Source organism: Glycine soja, chromosome 18 (genome assembly GCF_004193775.1).
Source record: "Glycine soja cultivar W05 chromosome 18, ASM419377v2, whole genome shotgun sequence".
NCBI classification, from domain to species: domain Eukaryota; kingdom Viridiplantae; phylum Streptophyta; class Magnoliopsida; order Fabales; family Fabaceae; genus Glycine; species Glycine soja.
In genome coordinates this window covers 8421736-8449186 of record NC_041019.1, presented here as the reverse complement: position 1 = coordinate 8449186, position 27451 = coordinate 8421736, and the positions used below count along the sequence as shown (strand labels likewise).

At 37.0% G+C, this 27451-nt stretch overlaps 1 protein-coding gene and 1 pseudogene across 1 annotated transcript; one reads left to right on the top strand and one right to left on the bottom strand.

Moving 5' to 3' along the window:
- Positions 1-1218: 1218 nt before the first annotated feature.
- Positions 1219-1884, top strand: LOC114396864. Its single transcript, XM_028359047.1, has one exon. It carries the CDS (start codon positions 1219-1221, stop codon positions 1882-1884), a length of 666 nt encoding a protein of 221 aa, XP_028214848.1.
- Positions 1885-21397: 19513 nt separating this feature from the next.
- Positions 21398-26974, bottom strand: LOC114396348 (annotated as a pseudogene).
- Positions 26975-27451: the final 477 nt, after the last annotated feature.

Sequence of the window (27451 nt, the reverse complement as noted above, 5' to 3'; positions counted from 1 at the left end):
TGGTTGCACTCCTTTAAAGGAAACAACTTAAGAACATGGAAAGAAGTAGTGGAAAAATTCTTAAAGAAGTACTTCCCAGAGTCAAAGACCGCCGAAGGAAAGATGGAGATTTCTTCTTTCCATCAATTTCCGGATGAATCCCTTAACGAAGCACTAGACCGTTTCCACGGATTGCTAAGGAAAACACCGACACACGGATACAGCGAGCCAGTACAGCTAAACATATTCATCGATGGCTTGCGGCCTCAATCGAAACAGCTACTAGATGCATCCGCAAGAGGGAAGATCAAACTGAAGACTCTCGAAGAAGCGATGGAGCTCATCGAGAACATGGCAGCTAGCGATCAAGCAATCCTTCGTGATCATACCTATGTTCCCACGAAAAGAAGCCTTTTGGAACTCAGCACGCAGGACATAACTTTGGCACAAAACAAGCTGTTGATGAGGCAGATAGAAGCCCTTACCGAAACCCTCAGCAATCTACCTCAACAATTACAAGCGGTAAGTTCTTCTCACCTTTCTGTTTTGCAGGTAGAAGGATGCCCCACATGCGGAGGAACCCATGAGCCTGGACAATGTGTAAGCCAACAAGACTCCTCTCGAGAAGTAAATTATATGGGCATACCAAATCGTCACGGATTCCAGGGCTACAACCAGGGAAATTCATCCGAATTCCATCAAGGGGCAACATGATTTAATCACGGGCCACCGGGATTCAATCAAGGAAGAAAATTCACGCAAGGATCAGGGTGGAGGAATCAAGGAAATCAATATAAGGAGCAAAGGAACCAACCACCATACCAACCGCCATACCAGCACCCTAGCCAAGGTCCGAATTAGGAAGAAAAGCCCACTAACATAGAGGAATTGTTGCTGCAATTTATCCAAGAGACGAGATCACATCAAAAGAGCACGGACGTAGCCATTCGGAACTTGGAATTTCAAATGGGCCAACTGGCGCATGACAAAGCCGAACGGCCCACTAAAACTTTCGGGGCTAACACGGAGAAAAACCCAAAGGAAGAATGCAAGGCGATGCTGACTTGAGGGAAGAGAAGAGCATAGGAGGAGGGTAAGGCTGAAGGAGAAGACCGGTCAGAGGAAGAGAGGACAGAAGAAGAAGAGAAGGTGGCATCACCACCTAAGACCAAGAGCCAGAGAGCAAGGGAAGCCAAGAAGGAAGAACCACCAGCCCTACCACAGGATCTCCCATATCCCATGGTACCCACCAAGAAGAACAAGGAGCGTTACTTTAGACATTTCTTGGAAATAATCAAAGGGCTGGAAATCACCATGTCATTCGGGGAAGCCTTACAGCAGATGCCCCTCTACTCCAAATTTATGAAGGACATCCTCACCAAGAAGGGGAAGTATATTGAAAACGAGAATATTGTGGTAGGGGGCAACTGCAGTGCAATAATACAGAGGAAGCTACCTGAGAAGTTTAAGGACCCCAGAAGTGTTACCATCCCGTGCACCATAGGGAAGGAAGCGGTAAACGAGGCCCTCAATGATCTAGGAGCAAGTATCAATCTGATGCCCTTGTCAATGTACAGAAGAATCGGGAATTTGAAGATATATCCCACCAAGATGACGCTTCAACTGGCAGACCGCTCGATCACAAGACCATATGGGGTGGTAGAAGATGTCCTGGTCAAGGTACGCCACTTCACTTTTCCGGTGGACTTTGTCATCATGGATATCGAAGAAGACACAGACATTCCCCTTATCTTAGGTAGACCTTTCATGCTGACTACCAACTGTGTGGTGGATATGGGGAATGAGAACTTGGAGTTGAGTATTGACAATCAGAAGATCACCTTTGACCTTTTCAAGGCAATGAAGTACCCACAGGAAGGTTGGAAGTGCTTCAGAATAGAGTAGGTTGATAAGGAAGATGTCAGTATTCTCGAGACACCACAAACTTTGCTAGAAAAAGCAATGGTAAATGCTTTAGACTATCTAACCAGTGAAGAGGAAGAAGATCTGAAGACTTGCTTGGAAGACTTGGATCGACAAGACAGTGTTCCTGAGGGAGAAGCCAGATTCGAGATGCTAGAGAAGGAAGTTCCGTCTGAGAAGAAGAAGATAGAGTTGAAGATATGGCCTGATCATCTGAAGTATATGTTCTTGGAGGAAGATAAACCCGTAGTGATCAATAGTACACTCACAACAGAGGAGGAAAACAGGTTAGTAGATGTCCTGAAGAAACACAGGGAAGCAATTGGATGACACATATCAGATCTCAAGGGAATCAGCCCCGCCTACTGCATGCATAGGATAATGATGGAAGAGGACTACAAGCCAGTCCGACAACCCCAGGGGCGACTGAATCCAACAATGAAGGAAGAGGTAAAAAAGGAGGTACTCAAGCTTTTGGAGGCTGGGCTCATATACCCCATCTTTGACAGCGCTTGGGTAAGCCCAGTATAGGTGGTTCCCAAGAAGGGCGGAATGACAGTAGTACGAAATGAGAGGAATGACCTGATACCAACACGAACTGTCACTGGCTGGCGGATGTGTATCGACTACCGCAAGTTGAATGAAGCCACAAGGAAGGACCATTTGCCCTTACCTTTTATGGATCAGATGTTGGAGAGACTTGCAGGGCAGGCATACTACTGTTTCTTGGATGGATACTCAGGATACAACCAGATCGCGGTAGACCCCAGAGATCAGGAGAAGACGGCCTTTACATGCCCCTTTGGCGTCTTTGCTTATAGAAGAATGCCATTCGGGTTATGTAATGCACCAGCCACATTTCAGAGGTGCATGCTGGCCATTTTTTCAGACATGGTGGAGAAGAGCATCGAAGTATTTATGGACGACTTCTCGGTTTTTGGACCCTCATTTGACAGCTGTTTGAGGAACCTAGAGATGGTACTACAGAGTTGCGTAGAGACTAACTTGGTACTAAACTAGGAAAAGTGTCATTTCATTGTTTGAGAGGGCATAGTCCTAGGCCACAAGATCTCAGCTAGAGGGATTGAGGTTGATCGGGCGAAGATAGACGTCATTGAGAAGTTGCCACCACCACTTAATGTTAAGGGGGTTAGAAGTTTCTTAGGGCATGCAGGTTTCTACAAGAGGTTTATCAAGGATTTCTCGAAGATTGCCAGACCCTTAAGCAATCTGTTGAATAAGGACGTGGTTTTTAAGTTTGATGAAGAATGTTCAGCAGCATTTCAGACACTGAAGAATAAGCTCACCACTGCACTGGTAATGATTGCACCAGACTGGAATAAAGATTTTGAACTAATGTGTGATGCCAGTGATTATGCAGTAGGAGCAGTTCCGAGACAGAGGCACGACAAGGTATTTCACGCCATCTATTATGCTAGCAAGGTCCTTAATGAAGCACAGCTGAATTATGCAACCACAGAAAAGGAGATGCTAGCCATTGTCTTTGCCTTGGAGAAGTTCAGGTCATACTTGATAGGGTCGAGGGTCACCATTTTAACAGATCATGCTGCCATCAAGCACCTGCTCGCCAAAACAGACTCAAAGCCGAGGTTGATTAGATGGGTCCTACCGTTACAAGAATTTGACATCATCATCAGGGACAAGAAGGGATCCGAGAATGTGGTAGCCGATCATCTATCTCGATTAAAGAATGAAGAAGTCACCGAGGAAGAACCAGAGGTAAGAGGAGAATTTCTTGATGAGTTTCTTTTGCAGGTTACCACTAGACCTTGGTTTGCAGACATGGCTAACTACAAAGCCACGGGAGTCATTCCAGAGGAGTTTAATTGGAGTCAGAGGAAGAAATTCTTGCACGATGCACGCTTCTATGTGTGGGATGATCCTTATTTGTTCAAGGCAGGAGCAGATAATTTATTAAGGAGATGTGTCACAAAGGAGGAAGCATGGAGCATTCTGTGGAACTGCCACAGTTCACCATATGGCGGTCACCACAGTGGGGACAGAACAACAAAAAAAGTGCTACAATCAGGTTTTTTCTGGCCTTCTATTTTTAAAGATGCTTACGAGTTTGTGCGTTGCTGTGATAAATGTCAGAGAACAGGGAGGATATCTCGAAGGAATGAGATGCCTTTGCAGAATATCATGGAAGTAGAGATCTTTGACTGTTGGGGCATAGACTTCATGAGGCCCCTTCCTTCTTCATACGGGAACGTCTACATCTTGGTAGTTGTGGATTACGTCTCCAAATGGGTGGAAGCCATAGCCACACCGAAAGACGATGCCAGGGTAGTGATCAAATTTCTGAAGAAGAACATCTTTTCCCGTTTTGGAGTCCCACGAGCTTTGATTAGTGATGGGGGAATGCACTTCTGCAACAATCAGTTGAAGAAAGTCCTGGAGCACTATGATGTACGACATAAGGTGGCCATACCTTACCACCCTTAGACAAACGGCCAAGCAAAAATTTCTAACAGGGAGCTCAAACGAATCCTGGAGAAGATAGTGGCGTCATCAAGAAAGGATTAGGCCTTGAAGCTCGATGATACTCTCTGGGCCTATAGGACAACATTCAAGACTCCCATCGGCTTATCACCATTTCAGCTAGTGTATGGGAAGGGATGTCATTTACCAGTGGAGCTGGAGCACAAAGCATATTGGGCTCTTAAGTTGCTCAACTTTGACAACAATGCATCCAGGGCCATGAATTTGAAACTGTCCAACCCCTAAACTGCCCTTTTGTTTTATTTTAAATTTCAAATCACCTCATTTTTCTTCTTTTCTTCTATGCCTTCCACTCTCTACACTCCTTTTCTCTGAATTCTCTCTTCACCTGCCTGCTCCCCTGTGCCTTTTCACGCAGATTACACAAAAATAGGTGAGATTTGAATCTGGACTATTGCTGTAATACTTTGCAGGTATCATCACGCTAAGCCTTTCACATAGGCTTAGCGGGAACAGGTAACATGGAGAAGAAAAGAGGAGCGCGCTAAGCCACAGCAAGTAACAGCAGAAAACCGAAGCACGCGCTTAGCCGACACTGCCGCACTAAGCGCGCTCATGAACATCAGTGAACGCGCTAAGCGCGGGGCTGGGCCTTAGGGCCCATCAGCCTCGCGCCTTACTTGTTGCACCCACTTTATTACTAACCACACTCCCCTTTGGATTTCTCTTTTCACCCACATCTTTACTGACTACACCCCTATTCTGATTTCTTTTTGCACCCCCTCTATTTACTAACTGCAGTCTATTTCTGTTGTTTCTTGTTTTCATTTCAGATGGCCTCCCGCAAACGTCGAGTCGTGCCTACATTCGGGGAAGCGTCCACCTGGGACCCTTCCCGTTTCACATCCGAGATTGCTTGGCACAGATACCAGGACAACATTCAGCTCCGGAACATCCTTCCGGAGAGGAATGTAAAGCTTGGACCAGGGATGTTTGATAAGTTCCTCCAGGAGTTCCAGAGGCGCAGATGGGACCAGGTTCTGACCCGACTTCCAGAGAAGCGGATTGATGTTGCTCGGGTGAAGGAGTTTTACTCCAACCTATATGATCCAGAGGACCGTAATCCGAAGTTTTCCAGGGTTCGAGGACAGGTGGTCAGATTCGATGCTGAGACGATTAATGACTTCGTTGACACCCCGGTCATCCTGGCAGATAGAGAGGAGTATCCAGCCTACTCTCAGTACCTCCGCACTCCTCCAGACCATGACGCCATCCTCTCCGCCTTGTGTACACTAGGGGGACAATTTGTGCTGAATGTTGATGGTGCCCCCTAGAAACTGCTGCTGAAGGATCTGACAACACTCGCTCAGACATGGAGTGTTCTCTCTTATTTTAATCTTGCTCCTACTTCTCATACTTCTGATATTAATGTTGACAGGGCCCGACTCATATATGGCTTGGTGATGAAGATGGACCTGGACGTGGACAGCCTCATTTCTCTTCTGATCAGTTAGATCGCCCAGTCCAGCATTTCCAGGCTCGGGTTTCCAGCGTTGATCACAACACTGTGTGAGATTTAGGGGTTGTCTCTGATACCCTGATTTTTGAGTCACTCAGTCCTGTGATCAACCTTGCTTACATTAAGAAGAACTACTGGAACCCCGTCAATCCATCTATCACATTTCTAGGGACCCGCCACACACACACCAGAGGTTTAGCATTAGCATCAGAGGCCCCTTCTCAGCCTTCTTCCCAGAGACCGTGCCCTCCACCTGCTTCCACCTCAGCACCCCTGGACATGCATGGTTAGATGCTGAGGTCCATTCACATAGGACAACAACTCATTATGGAGAACATGCACAGGCTATCCTTGCACCTGTAGATGGACCCACCGCTCATCACTCCAGAGGCTTATCGTCAGCACAATGCCTGGCCAGGAGACCAGCCCTCCACTAACAGGGGGGAAGAGCTTTCTAGAGCCGATACTGAGGATCCTACAGTTGATGAAGACCTCATTGCTGACTTGGCTAGCGCTGATTGGGGCCCATGGGCAGACTTGGGCGGAGGCAGCACATGTTTTTATGTTTTGATGTTTTGAAGTTTTGATGTTTTTATGTTTTGATGTTTTCTTGTAGTCTATTTGGTAAGTAAAAAGAAGTAGTAGTAATAATATTAGTATTCAGTATGTGTTTTCTGAGTAATAAGTGCATGATAACTTGAGCATCATAATTCTTTAGCTTGTTCTGAAAGGTTCAACACTTGAGATGCTACTGATCCTTGTAGAAACACTGGTTCTGAAAGCACAAGTCAGGTCAAGAAAGGGAACATGAGTAGCACAGAGTGGAAAAGGTTAGCTTGATGGAACAAGGTCATAATTGGTACGTCGAATACTTGCTTAGTCCCGGTGAGAGTGTGAACTTAATTGTGAGAGAAAAACGCCTGTTTTTAAGCCAACCCAACATAATTTTACCCCTTGCACCCTTGATTGAGCCAACATATTATTTTGAATTAACCCTTGAGCCAATAAAATGATAATCCTGACCCTTTAGGATTTTAAGAGAGCAAAATGGGGTTATAAAAGTCTTAATTTGGGGGATTTTGAGAATAAGTGGCCAAGACAATAGTACAGCACACAGTAGGACACCTTTTACAAACTGTAGGCCCAATTCATTTCAATAAAAAGAAGTGAGAAGAGATAGAATTTTTAAATAAAGGGCAAAAACAAAAAAGCAAGAGAGGTGTCAAAAGAAAAGTGTCATGGGGAAATAAAAGGGCAAAGTAAAAGACCTAGGCAGAATTGGAAATTTTGCTCTCTTATAATCCTAAGTTTGAATTTCCAAGAAAAACCATGATTTTTTGTAAGCCAGGCCCCGATACAAGCCAGTAAAGTCCTTAGTGATCCACCATAGGTAACTAAAAGATAACTTTAACTGAGATGAAATGCAAAACTCAGGAGTCTTACTTGCAGGTTGTTATTAAATTGCAAACACTAAACCAGACACTTGTGAGCAGAGGAAAACACCAGCCTTGTGAGGAAAGTAAGGCAAGCCAAATTTGATTGAATTCCAGATGACTAACTAATTCAACTCTTGTGCTTTTATACTTTCATTTTGAGATGTTGACAGATGCGGAAAGGACCAGTGAAAGAAGGAGGAATTGAAGCCATTGATAGTGTTGGAACACTTAGAACTTGCTTGAGAATTTATTTGCTTTTATTTTTGGTTGGCTTGGGGACAAGCAAACTTTAATTTGGGGGATTTTGATAATTGCTAAATAATTGTGAATTAATAGTAGTGAATTAGTCAAATTTTGGCCTAAAATTAATTATTTAGCAGTTATTTGTGATTAAAAGTTAGAAAATTAATTAAATTGAATTTTTGGTTGCAGATACAAAAACTGAAGTTACATTAAGCAAAAAGGCAACAAAAATGAAGAAAAAGAACAAAGTCTGAAGCAGGCCTAGCCCAACACGCGCGCTAAGCGTGCAAAGCAGCACAGGCGCTAAGCGAGGCGTTAAGCTCGAAGATGCATAATCCATTATGCGCGCTAAGCGCGAGCCACACTAAGCCTGCAGCGCGCGCTCAGGGCGCGATCTGAATGCGCTAAGCGCGAGGTGTTGCGCTAAGCGCGCTTACGAAGACCCAAAGCCCACTTCAGCAACTATAAATAGAGAGTCAGTCCAAGGGAAATAACACACCTCATCCCAGAGCAATTCTCTCAACATTCCAAGCCTCAACTCTCCCTTTTCTCTCTATATTCTTTATTTTTATTACCCCATTCTTTCTTTCACCCCCAGTTGTAAAGTCCTCAATGGCCATGAGTGGCTAATTCCTTAGCTAGGGCCTGGCAGGCCTAAAAAGTCAACGGTGTATGGTGTACTTCAAGAGTTATCAATGCAAAGAGGATTCATTCTAGGTTTCATGTTCTAATTCTTTTCTTTTTATCTTGCATCTATGTCTTAAAATGCTTTTGGGTTTTATTCGCTCGGGAGAGGGTATTGCCTAGTAAGGATTTAAGAAGTAATGCATGCATCAATTTTAGGGGTTATACGTTTGGGAAAGGGTAACACCTAATAGAACACATTAAGAAAAGGATCATTGGGTTAGCATTGCTAGGCATAGAATGATAACTCAACGCCCATGCATTTAGCAACATCTAGAATTTAACCTTAATGCATTTTAATTATTGAATCTTCACAAAGGCATTTGGGAGATAGGTAGTTAAAATAGGCTTGTCATCGTGAGGCATCAGGGGCAAGTAAAATTAATAGATGTGGGTAGAACTAATACAATTGCATTGGTAATGAATATCATATTTACATGCATCGTAGGCCAATTGGGTTTGTCCGGTCTTGGCATTTTCATTAATTATCTTTCTAAAACTATTTGATTTAGTAATAACAATTTATTCTTGCGCCTATTCCTATTTTTTTATTTATTCCGTACTTGCAAATTGAAGAGTATTCAATAAAGTGCAATAAAATCCCTATGGAAACAATACTCGGACTTTCAAAATTACTACTTAGAGCGATTTGGTACACTTGCCAAACACCTCAACATCTTTGTTTAGCCATGCATGCCACATTACAAGCCAATAAAAGTCGTTAGTGATCCACCAAGTGTAAGCATGATAACTTTAACTGAGATGAAGTGTAAAATTGGGAACATTAATTGCATGTCGTATAAATTTAAGCACTCATCCAAGACACTTGTGTGCAGAGAGAAACACTAAAGCCTTGTGAGGAAAAGTGAGGCATGCTGACTTGATTAAAAATAGTAATAATCACTGTGAATTCAAAGGATACTGGGCTGCCTTGCAGCGACGTTCTCTGCTTGTCCAGCGCCGGGAAGAGACGACGATCGGTCACTAACCAATTCTATCTTAGTGTTTGTTTATGCTTCCATTGCAAGATCATGACAAATGCAAGAAGGTCCAGCTAAGGGAATTTGAGAAAAATTGCAGCCATTGAAAGTGTTGAAGCATTTAGAGCCTGCTTTTATTCTGATTTGCTTGAGCACAAGCAAAGTTTTAATTTGGGAGATTTTGATAACTGCTAAATATGAGTTATTTTATAATAAAAATATATTGAAAATATATTTGAAAATATTTATTTAGCAGTTATTTTTGGCTTAAATGATAAGAATTGATACTTTTATTATTTATGGCTTATAGATATGAAAAGATAAGATTACAAGATCCAAAAGATATTGATAATTGCTAAATATGAGCTAATTTAAAAATATCTTTAAAGATATTTATTTAGCAGTTATTTTTGGCTTAAAAGATATGAATTGATATTTTTCTTATCTATGACTTGCAGATATAGGAAAGATAAGATTTATAAGATCCAAAAGATATCAAAAAGATAGATAAGGAAGATTTTTTGAATCAAGCCCAAGTCCACTTCATCAACTATAAATGGAGAGTCAAGCCAATGAGAAAACCCACGATGTCTGAGAGCACTCTCACTATTACTTAAAGCCTGAGAATTCTTACTTTCTTCTCTCTTTTTATCATCTTTCTTTCACCCCTTCCATTGTAAAGCCCTCAATGGCCATGAGTGGCTAAACTCCCTAGTTAGGGCCTGACAGGCCTAAAAAGCCAAAGAGATGTATGATGTACTTCATATTTATCAATGCAACAGGATTATTTTCTACGTTTTTCTATTCTATTATCTTTTCTGCTTTTATCTTGCATTATTCATCTTTATATCCTTTTAGGGGTTAGACACCCGGGAGAGGGTAACTTCTAAATAAGATTTAAAGAAAATATGTATGCATTAGTTTTAGGGATTAGACACTCGGAAGAGGGTAACTTGTAATAGAATAAAAAGAAAGGATTTCATGAGAAAGTCATTGCTAGAAATAGAATGATAATTTGATGCCCATGTATTCTTGCAAACATCTAGAATTCATACTTCATGCATTTTATTTGTTGAGTCTTTGCAAAGGAATTTGAGAGATAGATGAATAAAATAGGCTTGTCATCGTGTGGAATCAGGGACAAGTAAATGAACAGAAATCATAAACTCATACATCCTGGGAAAACAAGGCATGGTAGCTCCTAACATTCGCATTTCATTGAATTCTCTCTTTAATTATTCTACTTTTAATTCTTTTGCTTTTTATTTCTAATTTACTATTATTGCCTTCTATCTTCTACTCTTTCTTTTATTCCCTTATAAATTTAAAAGTATCCAAGATAAGTACAACACAAAATCCCTGTGGATTCGACACTCGGACTTTCGAGTACTTTAGTACTTGTGACAATTTGGTACACTTGCCAACTAGTTAACAACATTGTTAGTGCATCACTATTAATCCTTTTCAAATTTTTTGATAGTTAAAAAAAAGATTAATTACTTTTTGTTGTCCCACAATTTATTTATTTTGTAAACGTTGTCCCACTATTAGTAAATGGTTCAATTTGTCCATTAATTTTCAAAATGACACAATTTTATCCCTTAATAAACTTTTTTGGTCTTCCTATTTATTTATTTTGTTCAACTTCATTTCACTAATAATAATCGGTTCAATTTGGTTCCATATTTTGTTGAACTTCTTCCCACTCTCTTAATAAACATCAAGTCGATTTGGATAAAAGGGATCAAATTGCATTGATTTTAAACTTAAGGGACCAAAATTAACTATTTTTTTGGTTATCATGATATTCTTGCAAAGTATTTATTAATTTTGTTTATGACAAATCTGTGTTGGAGAATCTGTTTGACCACCTTTAATGAGATTTTACATTCCAATCATATTTTTTCTATCCACAAGTTTTGAATCCAAAATTTAGCTTAAGGGAATAGTGTTTAGTTCCACTAAGACCAACAACTTGTTAGTCCAAATTAAACTATTTAGTAATAGTAAAACAAATTTAAGCATTGAAAGAAAAAAATAATTTCTTAGTGAATAAGCCTGAATTTTAGTATCTTACTTAAGATAAATTATATCACGTAGTTATTATAAAAGTAATGAAACTTATTATATATATTGCTTTTGAATAAATAAAAATATATAATTTTCTGAAAAAATGTTTAATTAATTTGGACTGACAATTTATAACTTTTTTTTTCACTTACGTTACATGTTTAGCATGAAATCCACATTTTTTTCGCTTACGTTACATGTTTAGCTTTTTCGTTTTGGTGAACAACTCTTACCGTAACATGATGAATCTTCCACTTTGATCGTCAAACCCACATATCCATCATTTCAAGGGCCGGAAAAAGAGAACTTGAGGGGGATCTTCCAGTTGTAAAAAATTGTCTGCATCTGTAAGAACACTATTTACAGCTTCATTCTGACGTCCTGGTTTTAATTATGATGAGTCTAACATGGACAACATTGGAAACACCTCTTACAAATCTTCTCTCATAGCTTTCCTGAAATTCATGATGGTAAAAAGTGGATCAAAGCATTAAAATTAGGAAAAATTAACTCAATCTAATCTATATAAATCCACATTGTGCTTCAACCATAATAGAACATTAAAAACCCACAAAATTTAAGCGAAATAAATGCTTGCAACCCTGTAAAAACACCAGATTAATTTCTTCTTAAATGATACAATGAAATTGTTCAAGAACTTATCGTCAAACTAAAAACTAAGAGAGCATAAGAGCATGACTGAAGAGAGCAGCATAAGAGCATGACTGAAGAGAGCAGCATAAGAGCACACAACAGAAATTGGTGGAATGGGAAGTGTATTTTCATTCTCTTGTTTTCAGCTTACATAGAGAGACTTGCATTTGGTGAAAATATAAAGTTACAAGCAAAAAAGTTACAACTAATACTGACATAGCTTACTCACTTCCTTAAAACATGGTTTTTCACCCAATTCCACCTACTACAAAATGACGAAATTGATATATATCAGAAATATGACAGCAACATATTTTACATTTATAATAACAAGAAAAGTCTCAATTCTAACGCCTATCAACATGGCAATAAAAAACTCAACCCATTCGATCTCAACATCCACCAATTCTGAGCACAATAATACAAAGGATTATAACGGTGAGACTCTTCTAATGAGAAAACAATGACTATTATTGTTGCAAGCATGTACTGTACGTTAGACAATTCTATCCTTAACTTCTATGCGTGATGTTGTAGAGAAAAAAAAATGAAGCAAATACCACAAGAGAAAAGGAGGCAACAGTAATTATTTTAGGAATTAGATAAGAATGGTTGCGTGTTTTATTCAAGAAAAGAACAAGGCCATGAATATCATTCTACAAAGTTATTATGCCTCCAATATCCTTCCATTGAATTGAACACGAAGAATAATCTAGAAGATGACGTAGAATAAATTCTCCAATATCCTTCCAATCATCTATAGTCACTGTAGGTATCTCACGTAGAATAAATTCCCAAATTTTCAGGAACATAACGTAATCCCGAACCTTCAATAGCATTATATAGGGATTTTCCTTACCAATTGTTCAGATAATTTTTCATATTTTCCCATGATAATAAGAGTTGACCGGGGTGAGCTTCCTATACTTCCACTTAAATCATCATAACTTAAACCTAAACTTAGATCTTGACTAAACAAACCCCATTCAGGTGCACTTTCATCTTTTTGAGACAAGACCACCAATGGCCACAATTACTAGAGGTAAACCTTTACACTTTCTAACAATTTCAAGAGATATGTCTTTAAGTTCTTTTGCACAATGTCCATCGGAACTATTCTGAAATGCTTTCTTACCGAACAATTTCAAAGATTCTTCTTCACTTAAAGATTCTTATAGCTTAAGCACCTCCACGAATGAAGATTTCTTACAAAATTCTGCAACCTTCTCATTCCTGGTTGTGATTAGTATCCTACTTCCATTTTTTATCATTAACTACAGCAGATTCATGTGATCCCAAAATTTTTCATTCCCTATGTCATGAAACAAGACAACATACCTCTTATTGCACAAGCAGTTTCTGACTTCTTTTGTCAACGACTTGATGGTAGAAACATCCTTGGGAGGGTCCTCCTTTTTTTCTTTGCAAAGCTCATCCAACATACGTCTCAGCAATGCATGAAATGGATAGAACCAATGTATCAACATAGAATACTTTTTTTTCCCTTTAAACTTTAACACACCACAACTCATTAAACAAATCTAACAGAATGGGTGAAAACATAGAATACTCCATCCAAAGTGAACATCAATCACTTTTTTCAACATGAATGTACCATCTAAGCTTCACAATCGTATAAACATCACATTTCCTATATATATCAAAATAGCATATATAATAACTTAAGAATTAAAATGCTTTCAAGCTCAGATCAAAACACCAAAAATCAGAACAGAGCCAAATTTCTCCATGCATGACCAGGGAATGCAACCGCACATATATATTACCACTTGCATCCATGGATTCGAACATAAGCCACCAAATTTAAAAACACATCAAGCACCACAAAAATGAAATGGAAACATACTAACAATAACGAAGAATCAAAACAACTACAATAACGAAGAATAATTAAGACCAAATGCTTAAGCCCTAGCTAGGATTTTGTAGTGGGGGACCCAAAATCCTAGTTCTTCAAACTTCAAACATGTTCAAACAGGAGCAAACCAAGTATATATATTTTCCTTCATTTCCCTAGCTCAAAATATGGAGTGATGTACTCACTCCCCTCACCTGTCTAAGCTCTTAAGTTGATGATGAATTAATTAATTGGTGCCTTCTCCTCTAATAGTCACTCCCGGTCTCTTCCAAAATCACAAGGAAATCATTAGTTTGATTCACAAGGGGCATAACATGTCTCTAGATGAAGCAATGCTAACGTGGGGCACATGTTGGATCTTCCAATGATCTTGTCCTCCATTGGAAGCAATGCTCTTATCAAATTCAGTTGACATATTCCAGACAATGAAAACTTCAAGTTTCTGTAAGTATTGAATGCCAGAGGGTACAGTCAGGAGTTGGGCGTTTTCCTTTAAATGAAGCTTTCCGAAAGAATGCAGTGTGAGGGAAAGAGTGTTTAAGATTTGAAAGAATCGAGGAGTCAAAGAATAAAGTGGATAGTTTGGAAATTTCATAGAAGCAAACACTCTCCGTTTGAGGAATCCTTAGCCAGTGTATGTCAAAGAAGGTGAGAGACAAGAATGTTGGGGTGGAGGGATTGGTTGGTGTTGCCACACGGCAAACTTCAACAACTTGATGTGGTGGAAGAAGAAATATGTGGTGGTGTTTTAGCTGCTAAAAGGGAAAAAGGAAACAGAGAATGTTCTTAAGATGGATTATATCATTTATATTCCACTAACTTCTCGGACCTCCTCATTATCAAATGCCAAAATTGCAAATAAAAAAAAGGAGAATAATGTGACTTTAAAACCAGTAACTGCGGTTGAGGAGAATGAGCATATGTTCCGTCTTAACACATTTCTTATTCTTATGTTATACAGAACTTTGCAAATGAAAATTTGAAGATGCAAATTGAGAAGCTGGAAAGAAAACACAACACAGAGATTAATACCATGAAGCAGTACAGTACAAAGAGCAAATTACCGGAGTCTGCATTGCAACCACTGTATAGAGAGGATTTTGATGTGCCGCATAATGCAACTTCCTCCTATACTTATGATGATCAGGCATCAAGAGCAGGTTTTCGAGCAATATATCAGGAGCATTACTAATTCAACTGTTGTTAGTATTATTATCAATTTGATAGCAGAGACTGCGCATATGATAAAAATCAAAACAATTTGTCTGGCATCAGATCCTACTTGGATTAAAGGGAATTCCTAAATGTCACTTTCTTTTTTGTATTCCTAGAAATTTGTTGTATTTTTTTTCATGTTCTGATCATACAACACTAGTTATAGAACTACACCAATTGTGATTATTCATGTTGTGTACTGATATAATAGGAAAATTCATAGTTGTACCATTGCATTCTTGTTCTTTACCCCTAATTTTTCCTTGGTAAATAAATCTCCTTAGTGTTTTCATTTTAGATTTCTTCTTTTATTCCCAAAACCAGAAATGCAAATGCTACATGTTGTCATCCTTGTATGTCCAATATGTCTGTTATACCTCATGTGCAAAATATGATAGGCTTGCACAGGGATAAGTGTACCTTATGCCAATAATAGTGGTTTTGAAAGTATGGATATTATAACATCCCATTTTTCGTAAGCTAATTTAAAAAAAGAATTGTTATTTATAAATAAATAGAGTTTTAGAAAAATGATGAGATTTTATAAATAAATAAATAAGGAGATATAATTATTAATTAAAATAATGATTTGAGAGAAAATAAAAAAGGTATTTTATTTATTTGTTTGATAGAGAATAAAATAGCGTTTGTTTTTATAAAATAATAAATAAATAAATAAATAGATTAAACCTAACTATAAATAGCGTTAGGTCAGTTTCACATTAACGGTACATCTTCTTTCCCTTATTTTTGTTTTTTCTCTTCTCCTCTCAAAACTCTTTCTTTTTCCCGCAGCCCACCAAACCTGTCTCAGAAAAACGATGATTTCGGACGCATTCACCGTTGGATCGTCGTGAAATTTGAGCATCATGTTCACAACTCAATTCCGAGAATTATCATCGTTGGGATTTGGAAATACATGTCAGAGTTAAGAGAAATACCCTTCACACCATAGCTTTCTCTTTTCCCGCAGAAACCCAAAATGGTCTCAGTAAAACTACTATCCCGGTTTCTTTAACCGTTAGATTTTCATGAACTTTTGATATGTGGTTCGAAATTCAATTACACACATCTTCACTGTTGGGATTTGCGAGATAATACTCATGGAGAGAGAAAAAGAAATCTCACAAGGTCTCACTGACGTTTGGGAACTTTATCAGAGCAGTCGAAGGAAAAGCTGGAAGAATCTCAGGAAACCACTAGAGATGTCGCTATCGCTGTTGGAAAACATGTGAGTCCGCTTAGAGGTAAGGGATGAGTTATTCACAATTGGGGGTTAGTGAGAACATGTGTAGGGATCCTTAGAGGATTAAATTGGGGTTTTATTTTGGGATGTTTATTAAATTGCAATTTTTCCTTTATGATTATAAATAAAATATTGATGTTATGATGAGAATTGCTTGATAAATTGTGCTCTTGATATTTGTATATTTTGACCTATGATTTTGATATAATTGTGTAATATTATTTGAGAGGTTTTAGTCTCCAGGTTGTGATAGTCTTTTGTATAGATTGTTATATTGAGGATATGAAACGATGATTCAAATTGTGAGTATGTGATGAATTGAACATGTGATAAATGACAGAATACATGTATATTGAGATGTGTATTGTGTTGTGAGCTATGAAATGTGCAATCACATAATTGTAAGACCCTTTAAGGGCGATGGGTATTGTGATGAGATCCACTGTGGGAACCCGACGAGCTAAAATGATTTTGAAAATAATTGAGTAGTTGTATGTATTGCATAGTTCATAGGTAAAGTGAATATTATTATTCATGAGGGATGATAACATGCTATTTTGAGATTATACCATTGTAATTGAGATCGAGTGTATGTGATAACCTGAGTATGCACGTGATTGAGATGTTGTGTGCATTGAGTTGTAAACTACGGATTGTACAATCACACGACTATAAGACCCTTTAAGGGTGACGAGTTAATGCTAAGACCCTTTAAGAGCGATGAGTTAATGCTAAGTCCCTTTAAGGGTGACGAGTTAATGCTAAGACCCTTTAAAGGCGACGAGTTAATGCTTAAACCCTTAAAGGGCGACGAGTTATAAATATTTGAGAACAATTGAGGACTCGTGTGTTTTGTACAATTCATAGATAGAGTTTGTGTGCTAAAATATTTTTTGGGTTGGACCTGAATCAGGAGGGAGAGGCCCTGACGGACTCTTCGGAGTGTAGGCCTTGGGGATCACCCAGTTTGAGTGCTCCTTTAAGCCTATGTTGATCCCATATGGTTGGAGCATTCTCGCAAAACACTGTGACCTTGACTGGTCTCCCTATGATATTACCTAGTGAGAGTGACTTGACTTGCTAGTGTGTGATTTGTCTTGTCATGTACTCCTAGGCACCCGCGAGTTTTTCACTGACATGGTATCATATTGTATATAGGATTGAGTCTTAGTGTATCTGCTGCATAACGCTTGTGTATTGTTTTATATTAATTGATTTGATGATATTGTGTTTGAACTATTGAGTATGCGAATGTTGTGAAAATGAATGAGATATGTGGTGAAATAATGTGAGTTATGCTCAAGTAAATTGTATTTTGTTATATAATATTTATACCTATATGTTGTCTTATTTTTCTCTATTAGTTAGGAATGTGATAACTCACTCCCTTTGTTGTTTGTGTTTGGATCCTGTGATGATCTCGAACTTTATGTTCGGGGGAGCAGATGACTAGGTGAATTGTTGTAAGGAACCTTGTGCTGAAAGATGTCGGGACACAATGCTCTGATAGGATGTGACATTAGGGCATAAGTTGCTATATTAATTGTATGAGGTCTTGGACAACCTTGTTTTGAGCCGAAATAATTTATTAATTATTTGAACAAGTTTTATTTTGATGTTAGAAAGGTGAATGTGAGTCTTCTACCCTCTTGAAAGGCTTGTATTTAAATGTGTTTTAAAAACTTTTAATTAAGTTTGATTTCTTATTTCTTTTCTTATTAGTACATATATGTATGGAGTAAAAGGTGTCACAGATATCAAACCCAAATGACGAGTTGTATTTCCAATTAGTTAAGTTTATTAAATTAACAGTTGAAGTAATTAAAAGGATAGTTTAAATATTTTCACTGTTTTGGTTTTATAAGAAAACAAATATACGAATATAAAGAAAAGGTTCAGTAATGATAAGAGTGATCAGGGGTTATGACTTACTATTATTAATTTTCCCTCAATCCTAATGGTAATAAAATTCTTTCTCCAGTTAATTACTAATTCACAAAATGAACTAAAGTCTATGATCAAGGTTAGAAGATGCTCCTTGCCTTATATCAATACCCCAATGATCATGGATCTATCAATTTAAGTCAAAAGAAAATCAATTATAGGAAAAAATTAATTAAAGATTAACTAATCTATAAGAGATTACCCAAATAGTTTGATCATGCAATTTGACATAAAACATTCTCTACCTAAATCTACTAATTACATGCAAATGATTAGTATTATGCAATTGATTAAACTTCAATTTACTTGATGCTTCTTTAAATGTGCAAAGTAAAATTAAACTGCAATAAAGTAAAAGAGTTTAGGGAAGAGAGAATTGTAAACTCAGTTTTATACTGGTTCGGCCACGCCCTGTGCCTACGTCCAGTTCTCAAGTAATCCACTTGGGATTTCCACTAACTTGTAAATCCCTTTACAACTTCTGAACCACCCAGGGATACCCTTCCCTTGTATTCAAAAAACTTTACAAATCAAGAGACTCACTGCCTCTTGATTAACAACAGATTACTTTGAAGTACAAAAGATTATTTTTCTCTCTTTTAGAAAAGAATGATACAACTTGAAGAACTTATAAGCATCCTTAATGATTTTGCAAGTGTTTGATCAAAGGTTTTCTTGTGAGAGGATAGGACGATGAATGTTCTGAAAAACTCTGAAAAATTTCGAATACAAGTCACATATTTATAGGCCTTTTGTGATCTTTCAAAAAACTTGTAAATAGTTGTGACTTTTTAGAGTTATTTTCAAAATTTCCTCACTGGTAGTAATTGATTACAAATATGTGGTAATCGATTACAGTTAATTTTGAGGAGTTATGCCTTTTCAGTTTGAATTTAAAATTTTCTGTTACTAGTAATCGATTACACAATAGTGGTAATCAATTGTAACTTTTAAATTTCAAATTCAAACTTTTCTAAAAGCCGTTAAAACCATTTTTGCTTCTGATACTCGATTACAGTCTCTGGTAATCGATTACCAGGGAGAAATACATATGTTTCAAAATGTAATGTTTACTTAAAAACTTTATAAGATATTTAAAAGCTTAAGTCTTTTAAGGCCAAATATTTGCAACCTTTTTAAGAGATTCTTTTAACATATAAAGGTCTATTGTAAATTGTTTCTCTTGATTTCTTGTCTTAACTTGAATCAACGTTGAATAGCTTTAATCTTTTTGGCATCATCAAAATCTTCATACATCATATGCACTTATATTGTTGTGTTTTTTCATGAGTTAAAATATATTTGTGATCAAAAAGAGTTTTGAAGTTTTGAAACATCAAGGATTAAACGGAAAAAAAGAGTGAATAAACAAAAAAAAAAAACTAGGCAAATTAATTGAATATTTTAGAATTCAATAAAATTTTCAAATTTTTTGAAAGTAAAAAAAAATTACTTTTTTATCCTACTATTTATTTAGCATTGGTCCTCTATTAATAAACAATTTAACTTAGCACTTTAATTTTCAAAACGGTGCAATTTGACCCCTTAATAAACTTCTTGTTCTCACTGTTTTTTCAATTTTAATAAACAATTTAATTTGTTCCTTTATTTGATTCAATCTCATCCCACTATTAATAAACAATGTTAAGTGAATTTGGACAGAAGAGATCAAATTGAATCGATTTGGAATTAAGCGATCAAATTAAAGATTTTATTATTAGGAGGACAAAATTGAATAAAATAAATAATGAATGAGACAAAAAGATAAAATTAAGCCTTGAAAATTTATCTTACTCCAGATAAGTGATATATAAATTGAGTTTAATAATATATATTGAACCATTAAATGTTTTTGAAAGATATGGGATCAAACCTGAACATAAAAGTTTGGGTACCAAAATTGCTGAAGCACTATGGTAAGAGGATTAAAGTGCTAAGCCAAAATCAAACATGTCTTGTTACACTAAGAGTTCATTCTAAGCTTAACATGTACAACCCAAATTTTCACGTACTCCAATTCAAGTTCTAGAAGCATAATTGGAAACTGAATTTATTATTTACTATTGTAATTGAAGGTGAATATATCTTAACTCAAAAACTCTTTTCCGCAATTGAAAATTCTAAATTTTTAGAATTTCTCAATTAGGGCAATCATTAGGTTCAAGAAAATCTAAATTATCGTAATTGTTGATCTTTATTCCTATAGAATCTCCAACCTTGTTGCATTATATATTAAATTCAATCCTTATTTCAATTTCACACAGTTGTCGATAGGAATATACGATCAATGCACTATAAGTGACCAAATGCCAATTTATAAAGGCATTAAATTAAAACAAAGACAAACAATCAATTTAAAAGAAATGAACTTGAATTATCGATAAGAATTCAAATAACATCAAGTTAACAAAAATTTAAGTACGCATTTTAGAAAAAAGACAAAAAAAAAAAAAAAGAGAAAGAGAAGAAGGAAGCTTAAAAAATTAATTTGATGAATCTTGCACTTTGATGCCTCAAATCCACTCATCCACCATTTCACAGGCAGCAAAAGAAAGAACTTGAGGGAATCTGAGTTTTCCAGTTGTCAAAAATTGTCTACCTTTATAGGAATACTATTTTCAGCTTTTTCGTATTGTGTTGGTGTTAATAACGCTAAAATGGGCGTAATAATTAACACTCAAAAAACCGCAAGATTGGAACGAATTTGAACACCTCTTACAATCTTCCCTTGGTGCTTTCCTAAAATTCATGTTTGTACAAAGTCGGTCAAACTTCAAAGCATAAAAATTAGGAACATTTAACACAATCTAATTTATGAAAAAAATCCACATTGTCGTAATGGAACTTTAAAAATCCACTACATTTACACGAAATATATGCTTACGACCCTATAAAAACATCAAGTTAATTTCTTCTTAAAATGATACAATGAAATTGTTCAAGTACTTATCAACATGGAAATAAAAAAACTCAATCCAGTTGAGGTCAACATCTACCAATTCTGAGCACAATAATAGAAAGGATTATAATGGTGAGAATCTTATGACGAAGAAACGTTAACTTTGGTTGGTGTAGGCATATACTTGTTAGACAATTCTATCCCTAACTTGTACGTGAGATGTTGTAGAGAAAGAAAAATGAAGCAAATACTAGAAGAGAAAATGAGGCAAAAGTAATTATTTTAGGAATTAGATAATAATGGTTGCATTTTTTATTGAAGAAAAGAAAAAGGCCACGAATGTCATTCTACAAAGTTATAGATGTGAAAAAGATGCACCTTCATTTTTCAAATTTGGACGCATCTTAGTGATGACTTCTGCCGAATAGATGCGAAGGTTCTAAAGCATCCCTGCTCCAAATACATACACGGGGCACATCTTGGATGATCCAGTGGTCTTCTCCTCCATCAGGAGCAATGCGCTGCTCAAATTCAGTTGGCATGCAGTTGATATAGAGATCTTTAAGTTTCTCCAGGTGTTGAATTCCAGAGGGAACTGTTTTGAGTTGGGAGAGGCCTTCTAAAACAATTTCTTCCACAGAACACAGTGCTCCTCTGTCGATAAGGATGCACTTCAATTGATCCAAACTTCCGAGGTTCAGTTGCTTTAGTTTCTGAAACCCTCCACATTGAAAATGCAAAGTTTCACCTTCATAAGCATTGTCTCTTAAAATGAGGAACAACAACCTTGGCATATTTTTTAGTGACTTCAATGCATCATTAGTCAACCTGGAGTTGCGCTAACACAGTTGCACAAGATTTGGGAACTGTGAAATCCAATTTGTCAACCTTGTTGACGTCCCCCATAGGACAAGCTTCCTAAGTGTAGACATAGGTGACGTAATGTACAAGTCAATTTCTTCATACCAATCAGCTGCATCAATAAGTAGTTTCTCCAAGAGTGGCATCTCATTTATCAAGGAACACAGAGTCTCTTTGTGTTTTCCCTCAAAATCTCTCACTGTCAGTTCCCTTAACTGCTTTAGCTTTCCAACCTCTCCAATGACCACTCCATCATCATCTATAATCACTGGAGGTATCTCTTGTAGGGATGCCATGCCTCCAATATCCTTCCATTGAATTGAAGATATATAGTTACTCAGAAGATGACGTAGCTTTTTAAGCTTCATAATCTCCTCTGGAATCTCAAACACATATGTGTCTCTTATATCCAAGGTCTCCAAATTCTGGAGCTTACCAACGGATTTTGGTAGACTTTCTATCCATGTATACCGGAAGCTTAAATACTTCAAGTGGCATAAATTCCCCAAATTTTCAGGAACATAACGTAAACCAGAACCTTCAAAATCAAGTACCTTCAGTAGCATGTAATTTGTAGGGAATTTGTTTACCAAGTCTTGAGATAATTTTTCATCTTTTCCTGTCATGATAAGAATTGATCGAATGGGTGAGCTTCCTATACTTCCACTAAAATCATCGGTTGCAATTGTCAGGTGTCGAACAATCTTACTTGATACAGATTGATCAGGCCAGTCAATATACTGACAAAATCCTGTATCCTTGACTTTTCTAAGGATCATGTCGTGTATTAAGTCATGAACACGACACCTTCTAACTTTGCCACCAATTCTAAATGAGGATACTTGCACCAAACTTCTACGAACCAACCCTGATAAATATTGATGCGCAACTTCTTCCAATGTTTTTCCGGTTTCATGTTTGACAAACCCTTCAGCTATCCACTGTCTAATCAGTCTATCAGATTGAACTTCATAGTCCTCCGGATACATTCCGAAATACAAAAAACATGATCTGAGATTGATCGGCAAATCATCATAACTTAAACCTAAAATTTTTGTTATACTATTTAACTCAGAATTCCTCTCCAAGTCTAAACTTAGATCTCGACTAAACTGTCCCCATTCAGGTGCACTTTCATCTTTTTGAGACAAAAGACCACCAATGGCCACTATTGCTAGAGGTAAACCTTTACAGTTTCTAACAATTTCAAGAGATATATCTTTAAGTTCTTCTGGACAATCTCCATCGGAACTATACTGAAATGCCTTCTTACAGAACAATTTCAAAGATTCTTCTTCAGTTAAAGGTTTCTCTAGCTTATGCACCTCAACAAATGATGATTTCCTACAATATTCTGCAACCTTCTCATCCCTGGTTGTGATTAATATCCTACTTCCATTTTTCTTATCAATTACAGCAGATTCAATGTGATCCCAAAATTTTCCATTCCATACGTCATCAAACAAGACAACATACCTCTTGTTGCGCAAGCGGTTTCTGACTTCTTCTGTCAACGACTCGATGGTAGAAACATCCTTGGGATGGTCCTCCTTGTTTTCTTTGCAAAGCTCATTCAACATATGCCTCAGCAATCCTTCTACAGAGTAGGATTGAGAAACTGTGATCAATGCATGGCACTCGAAATTGTTACGCACCTGGTCATAAACTTGCTTGGCAAGAGTTGTTTTTCCCACCCCTGCAATTCCCACCACGGAGATGACTGTGCGCTTTTCTCTTCCATTTGTCAACCAATATTTCAATGTAGCTCTATCGTTATCGAGCTCCACAACCTCATCCTCCTCAATAAAGAGAGGATCCCTTCTAAGTTTCTGCCAGGTGACATCTTGATTTCCTCTACAACTGGTTGGTCTTTGCTCTAAAGGAAAATGGCTTTGGAAACCATCTCTTTCAGCACGAGCAAGGGATTTAACATCCTGAATCTTATACGCACTTTGAAAGAGAAGGATTTGAGTTTTGATGAAGGCAACAGCCTCACATAGTAAAGCTGCACATCGAGGATCATCAGGTTGCTTATCCTCACAGGAGATGTTATATTCATCGATGACATCTTCCATGCGAAAAGCTGCTTCTCTCAGCCGCATCACTCCTTCTTTATTCTATGACGCCTTCCATCATCTTGTTCAGCTTCAGCCACTTTATTAGCATTGTTGGTTTTGAGGAGGAAATTATAAAAAACAGAGGAGACAAGAAAGACAATACGTATGTGGAGGAAATAGAATTATTTTATTCTAATTCAAATTGTTCTCAGCAGCGATACAATAAATAGCAAAAGATAAACTAATTAGATAACAAGATATTAGCAAAACAGAATATTAAAACTAACTTGCTCCTTAAAGATAAGAACCACTTATTGACTAGGCTAATCCATTAAAACTGCCTTACTCCTAAAATATAGGAAATCAACTTATTTACTAAATCGTATCTTAAAAAATGAAAAATAAAATATTATGCAGTTACAAAAGTATATCTTCAACACTCCTCCTTGCTTTTGGAACTGCAAACTCCAATTCTTTGAGTTCAAGTTTGTTGATAGGTAGTGACTTTGTAAACATGTCAGCTAATTGATCTTTAGACTTGCAGTAAATTAAGTTCACTTCTTCACTTTGTTGCATCTTTATCAAATAATAAACCTGGATGTTGAAATGTTTAATCTTCCCATGACACACGGGATTGTTTGCAATAGCAATGGCTACTTGATTGTCAACAAAAATTCCAGTTTTGTTCTTTTTAGAAAATAGAATGTTTGACCTTGTTGAAGTGAGATACATTGGACATCCAATCAAGCTCCCACAATATCCTTCATCAATGTTATCAACACCTTCTTCCTTTCTGAACTTCTCCTTTTGATTCATTAGTGTGCTAGCAGATTTGCATTCCTCCATTTGAAACTTCTTCAAATTTTCTTTTGCATATTTCCTTTTTTCCATGTTTAGCATTCTTTCAAGATGGCAATGATCAAGTCTCTTGTGCCAGAGTTCCGTGGGTGTGACTTGAGTGAAATAGGTTGTATGCTCCTCCTTTGCTGGATCAAATGAAAAGCTTTTACCTTTCATTTTAACCCTTAGAACTTCCCGGCCAAAATTGTCATAGATAAAGCAATGTTGATGTTCAAAGGACACTTTAAATTCCTTTTTAATCAACTGACCTACACTTAGCAAGTTTTGGTCAATGTTAGGTACATAAAGAACATCTGATACTAATTTGGTACCTGAACACGTTGAAATTGCAACAGTTCCTTTTCCTTTTACTGGAATATAGCCACCATTCCCAATTCTGACCTTTGAGACATTAGTTGGCTTCAAATCCTTGAATAAAGTCTTATCATTTGTCATGTGGTTCGTACAACCACTATCAATCAACCAACTTTCACTTGATTCACTACTCAAGAAGCATGTGGCCACAAACAGTTGGTCCTCTTCTTCTTGATTAGCAATCTGAGCTCCCTCATCATGGTGATTTTTGTTGGCGTAGATCACCGCTTCATGTCCTATCTGGTTGCACTTGTTACATTTTGCATCTGGTCTCCTCCAACATCTGAAAGGTGCATGACCTTTTTTGCCACAATGCTGACAAGGTGGATAATTTTTCTTTTTATCCTTACCTTGGTTGTTTGCACTGTTTTCACTGCTTGCTGGTTGATTCTTCTTGAAAAAATCCTTTTTGCTTTCATCAACTTCATGATGTTTGGCGGGCAAAGCACCTTCGACAACATGATCTTGCCTCATCAACATTCGCTGCTCTTGAGCTTGCAGGGCATGTAGCACTTCTACCAATGTGATTTTCGACAGATCCTTTGTGTTCTCCAATAAAGCTATAGATGCTTCATACCTCTCCGGCACCGTTATCAAAATTTTCTCTACAATTCTCAAATCAGCAAAATCACTTCCCAATAACTTTATCTTGTTGGCAATACCCAACAATTTGTTTGAGTATTCTTTGATTGTTTCTGACTCTTGCATCCTTTGAAGCTCAAATTTCCTCCTTAAATTCAGCACTTGCATGCTTCGTATTCTATCATCTCCAGCGTATTCTTCTTTCAGATAATCCCAAATTGCTTTGGGTGATTTAAGAGTCATGATTCTGATGAATATCATTTGTGAAACACCACTGAACAAACATGACCTCGCCATTGCCTTCTTCATCTTTCTTTCCTTGTGATTTTTAATTTGAGCCGTGGTGGGATTTTCAGGCAGCGGATATATTTCATAATCCTCTTCCACAGCATCCCATAAATCCAAAGACTCCATGTAGGATTGCATTTTCACTTCCCAAAGATCATAATTCTCTCCATCAAAGATTGGAAGAGTTATGTAGGAAAAACTTGCTTCACCTTCCATGGTAGAGGTCCCGTAAGAATAAGGCTCTCGATACCAATTGTTTGTTTTGAAGAGAAAATTATAAAAAACAGAAGAGAGAAGAGAGACAATACGTATGTCGAGGAAATAGAATTATTTTATTCTAATTCAAATTGTTCTCAGCAGCGATACAATAAATAGAAAAAGATAAACTAATTAGATAACAAGATATTAACAAAACAGAATATTAAAACTAACTTGCTCCTTAAAGATAAGAACCACTTATTGACTAGGCTAATCCATTAAAACTGTCTTACTCCTAAAATATAGGAAATCAACTTATTTACTAAATCCTATCTTAAAAACTGAAAAATAAAATATTATGCAGTTACAAAAGTATATCTTCAACAAGCATCATTGATGAAATCTTGAAAGCTTTCAAGTTCATCTGTAATGTCTCTAACTTCTTTTGGGAGATCTCTCAACATTTTGACAGCTTCCAATATTTTTGGAAGTGCATGCTGACCAGCCAAGGACACTGCAGTTTCTGCCATTTTAGTCTTGCTAGCTAGCTCTGTTTTTTGGTTTGTTGTGAGTGCAAAACTTGATGTTCTGCAACGTTATATAACCAATAAATGTACTTAGCCAAACAATGACACGGACACTGTTTATGATAATATCTTATCCATATAATTTCAATAAAATTTTAAAATTAACATGATTCTCTATTTATAAGTTCTATAGTCATGATTAACAGGTGTCGGTTATCAGATTTGTTTTTATAAATTCTTTTTATCTATATCATACTGAGATGATATTTTGTAACTTAGTGCACTGTGTACGCGGAGACGAAGACTTTGAGCTTTGCAGCGTCTCTTTTGTGAGCAAGTTGTGATCTTGTGGTCCACTTTTCGTAAACCACTTTTCATATATGCTAGCTTTGCCGCTAATAATTGTATACAGATGATTTAAAAAAAAAAGAGACTTTTCTTTAGCGTGTCTAAAAAACAGATCGAGCAACTTATTAATATGCTAGTGTGAGAAAAAAAAATGTTAAACCGCATGGAAAAAAGATATGTCTTCTTTTTGGTTAAACATGAAAGAAGAGATAAAGTGGCCACATTTTTATTTTCCAATTTA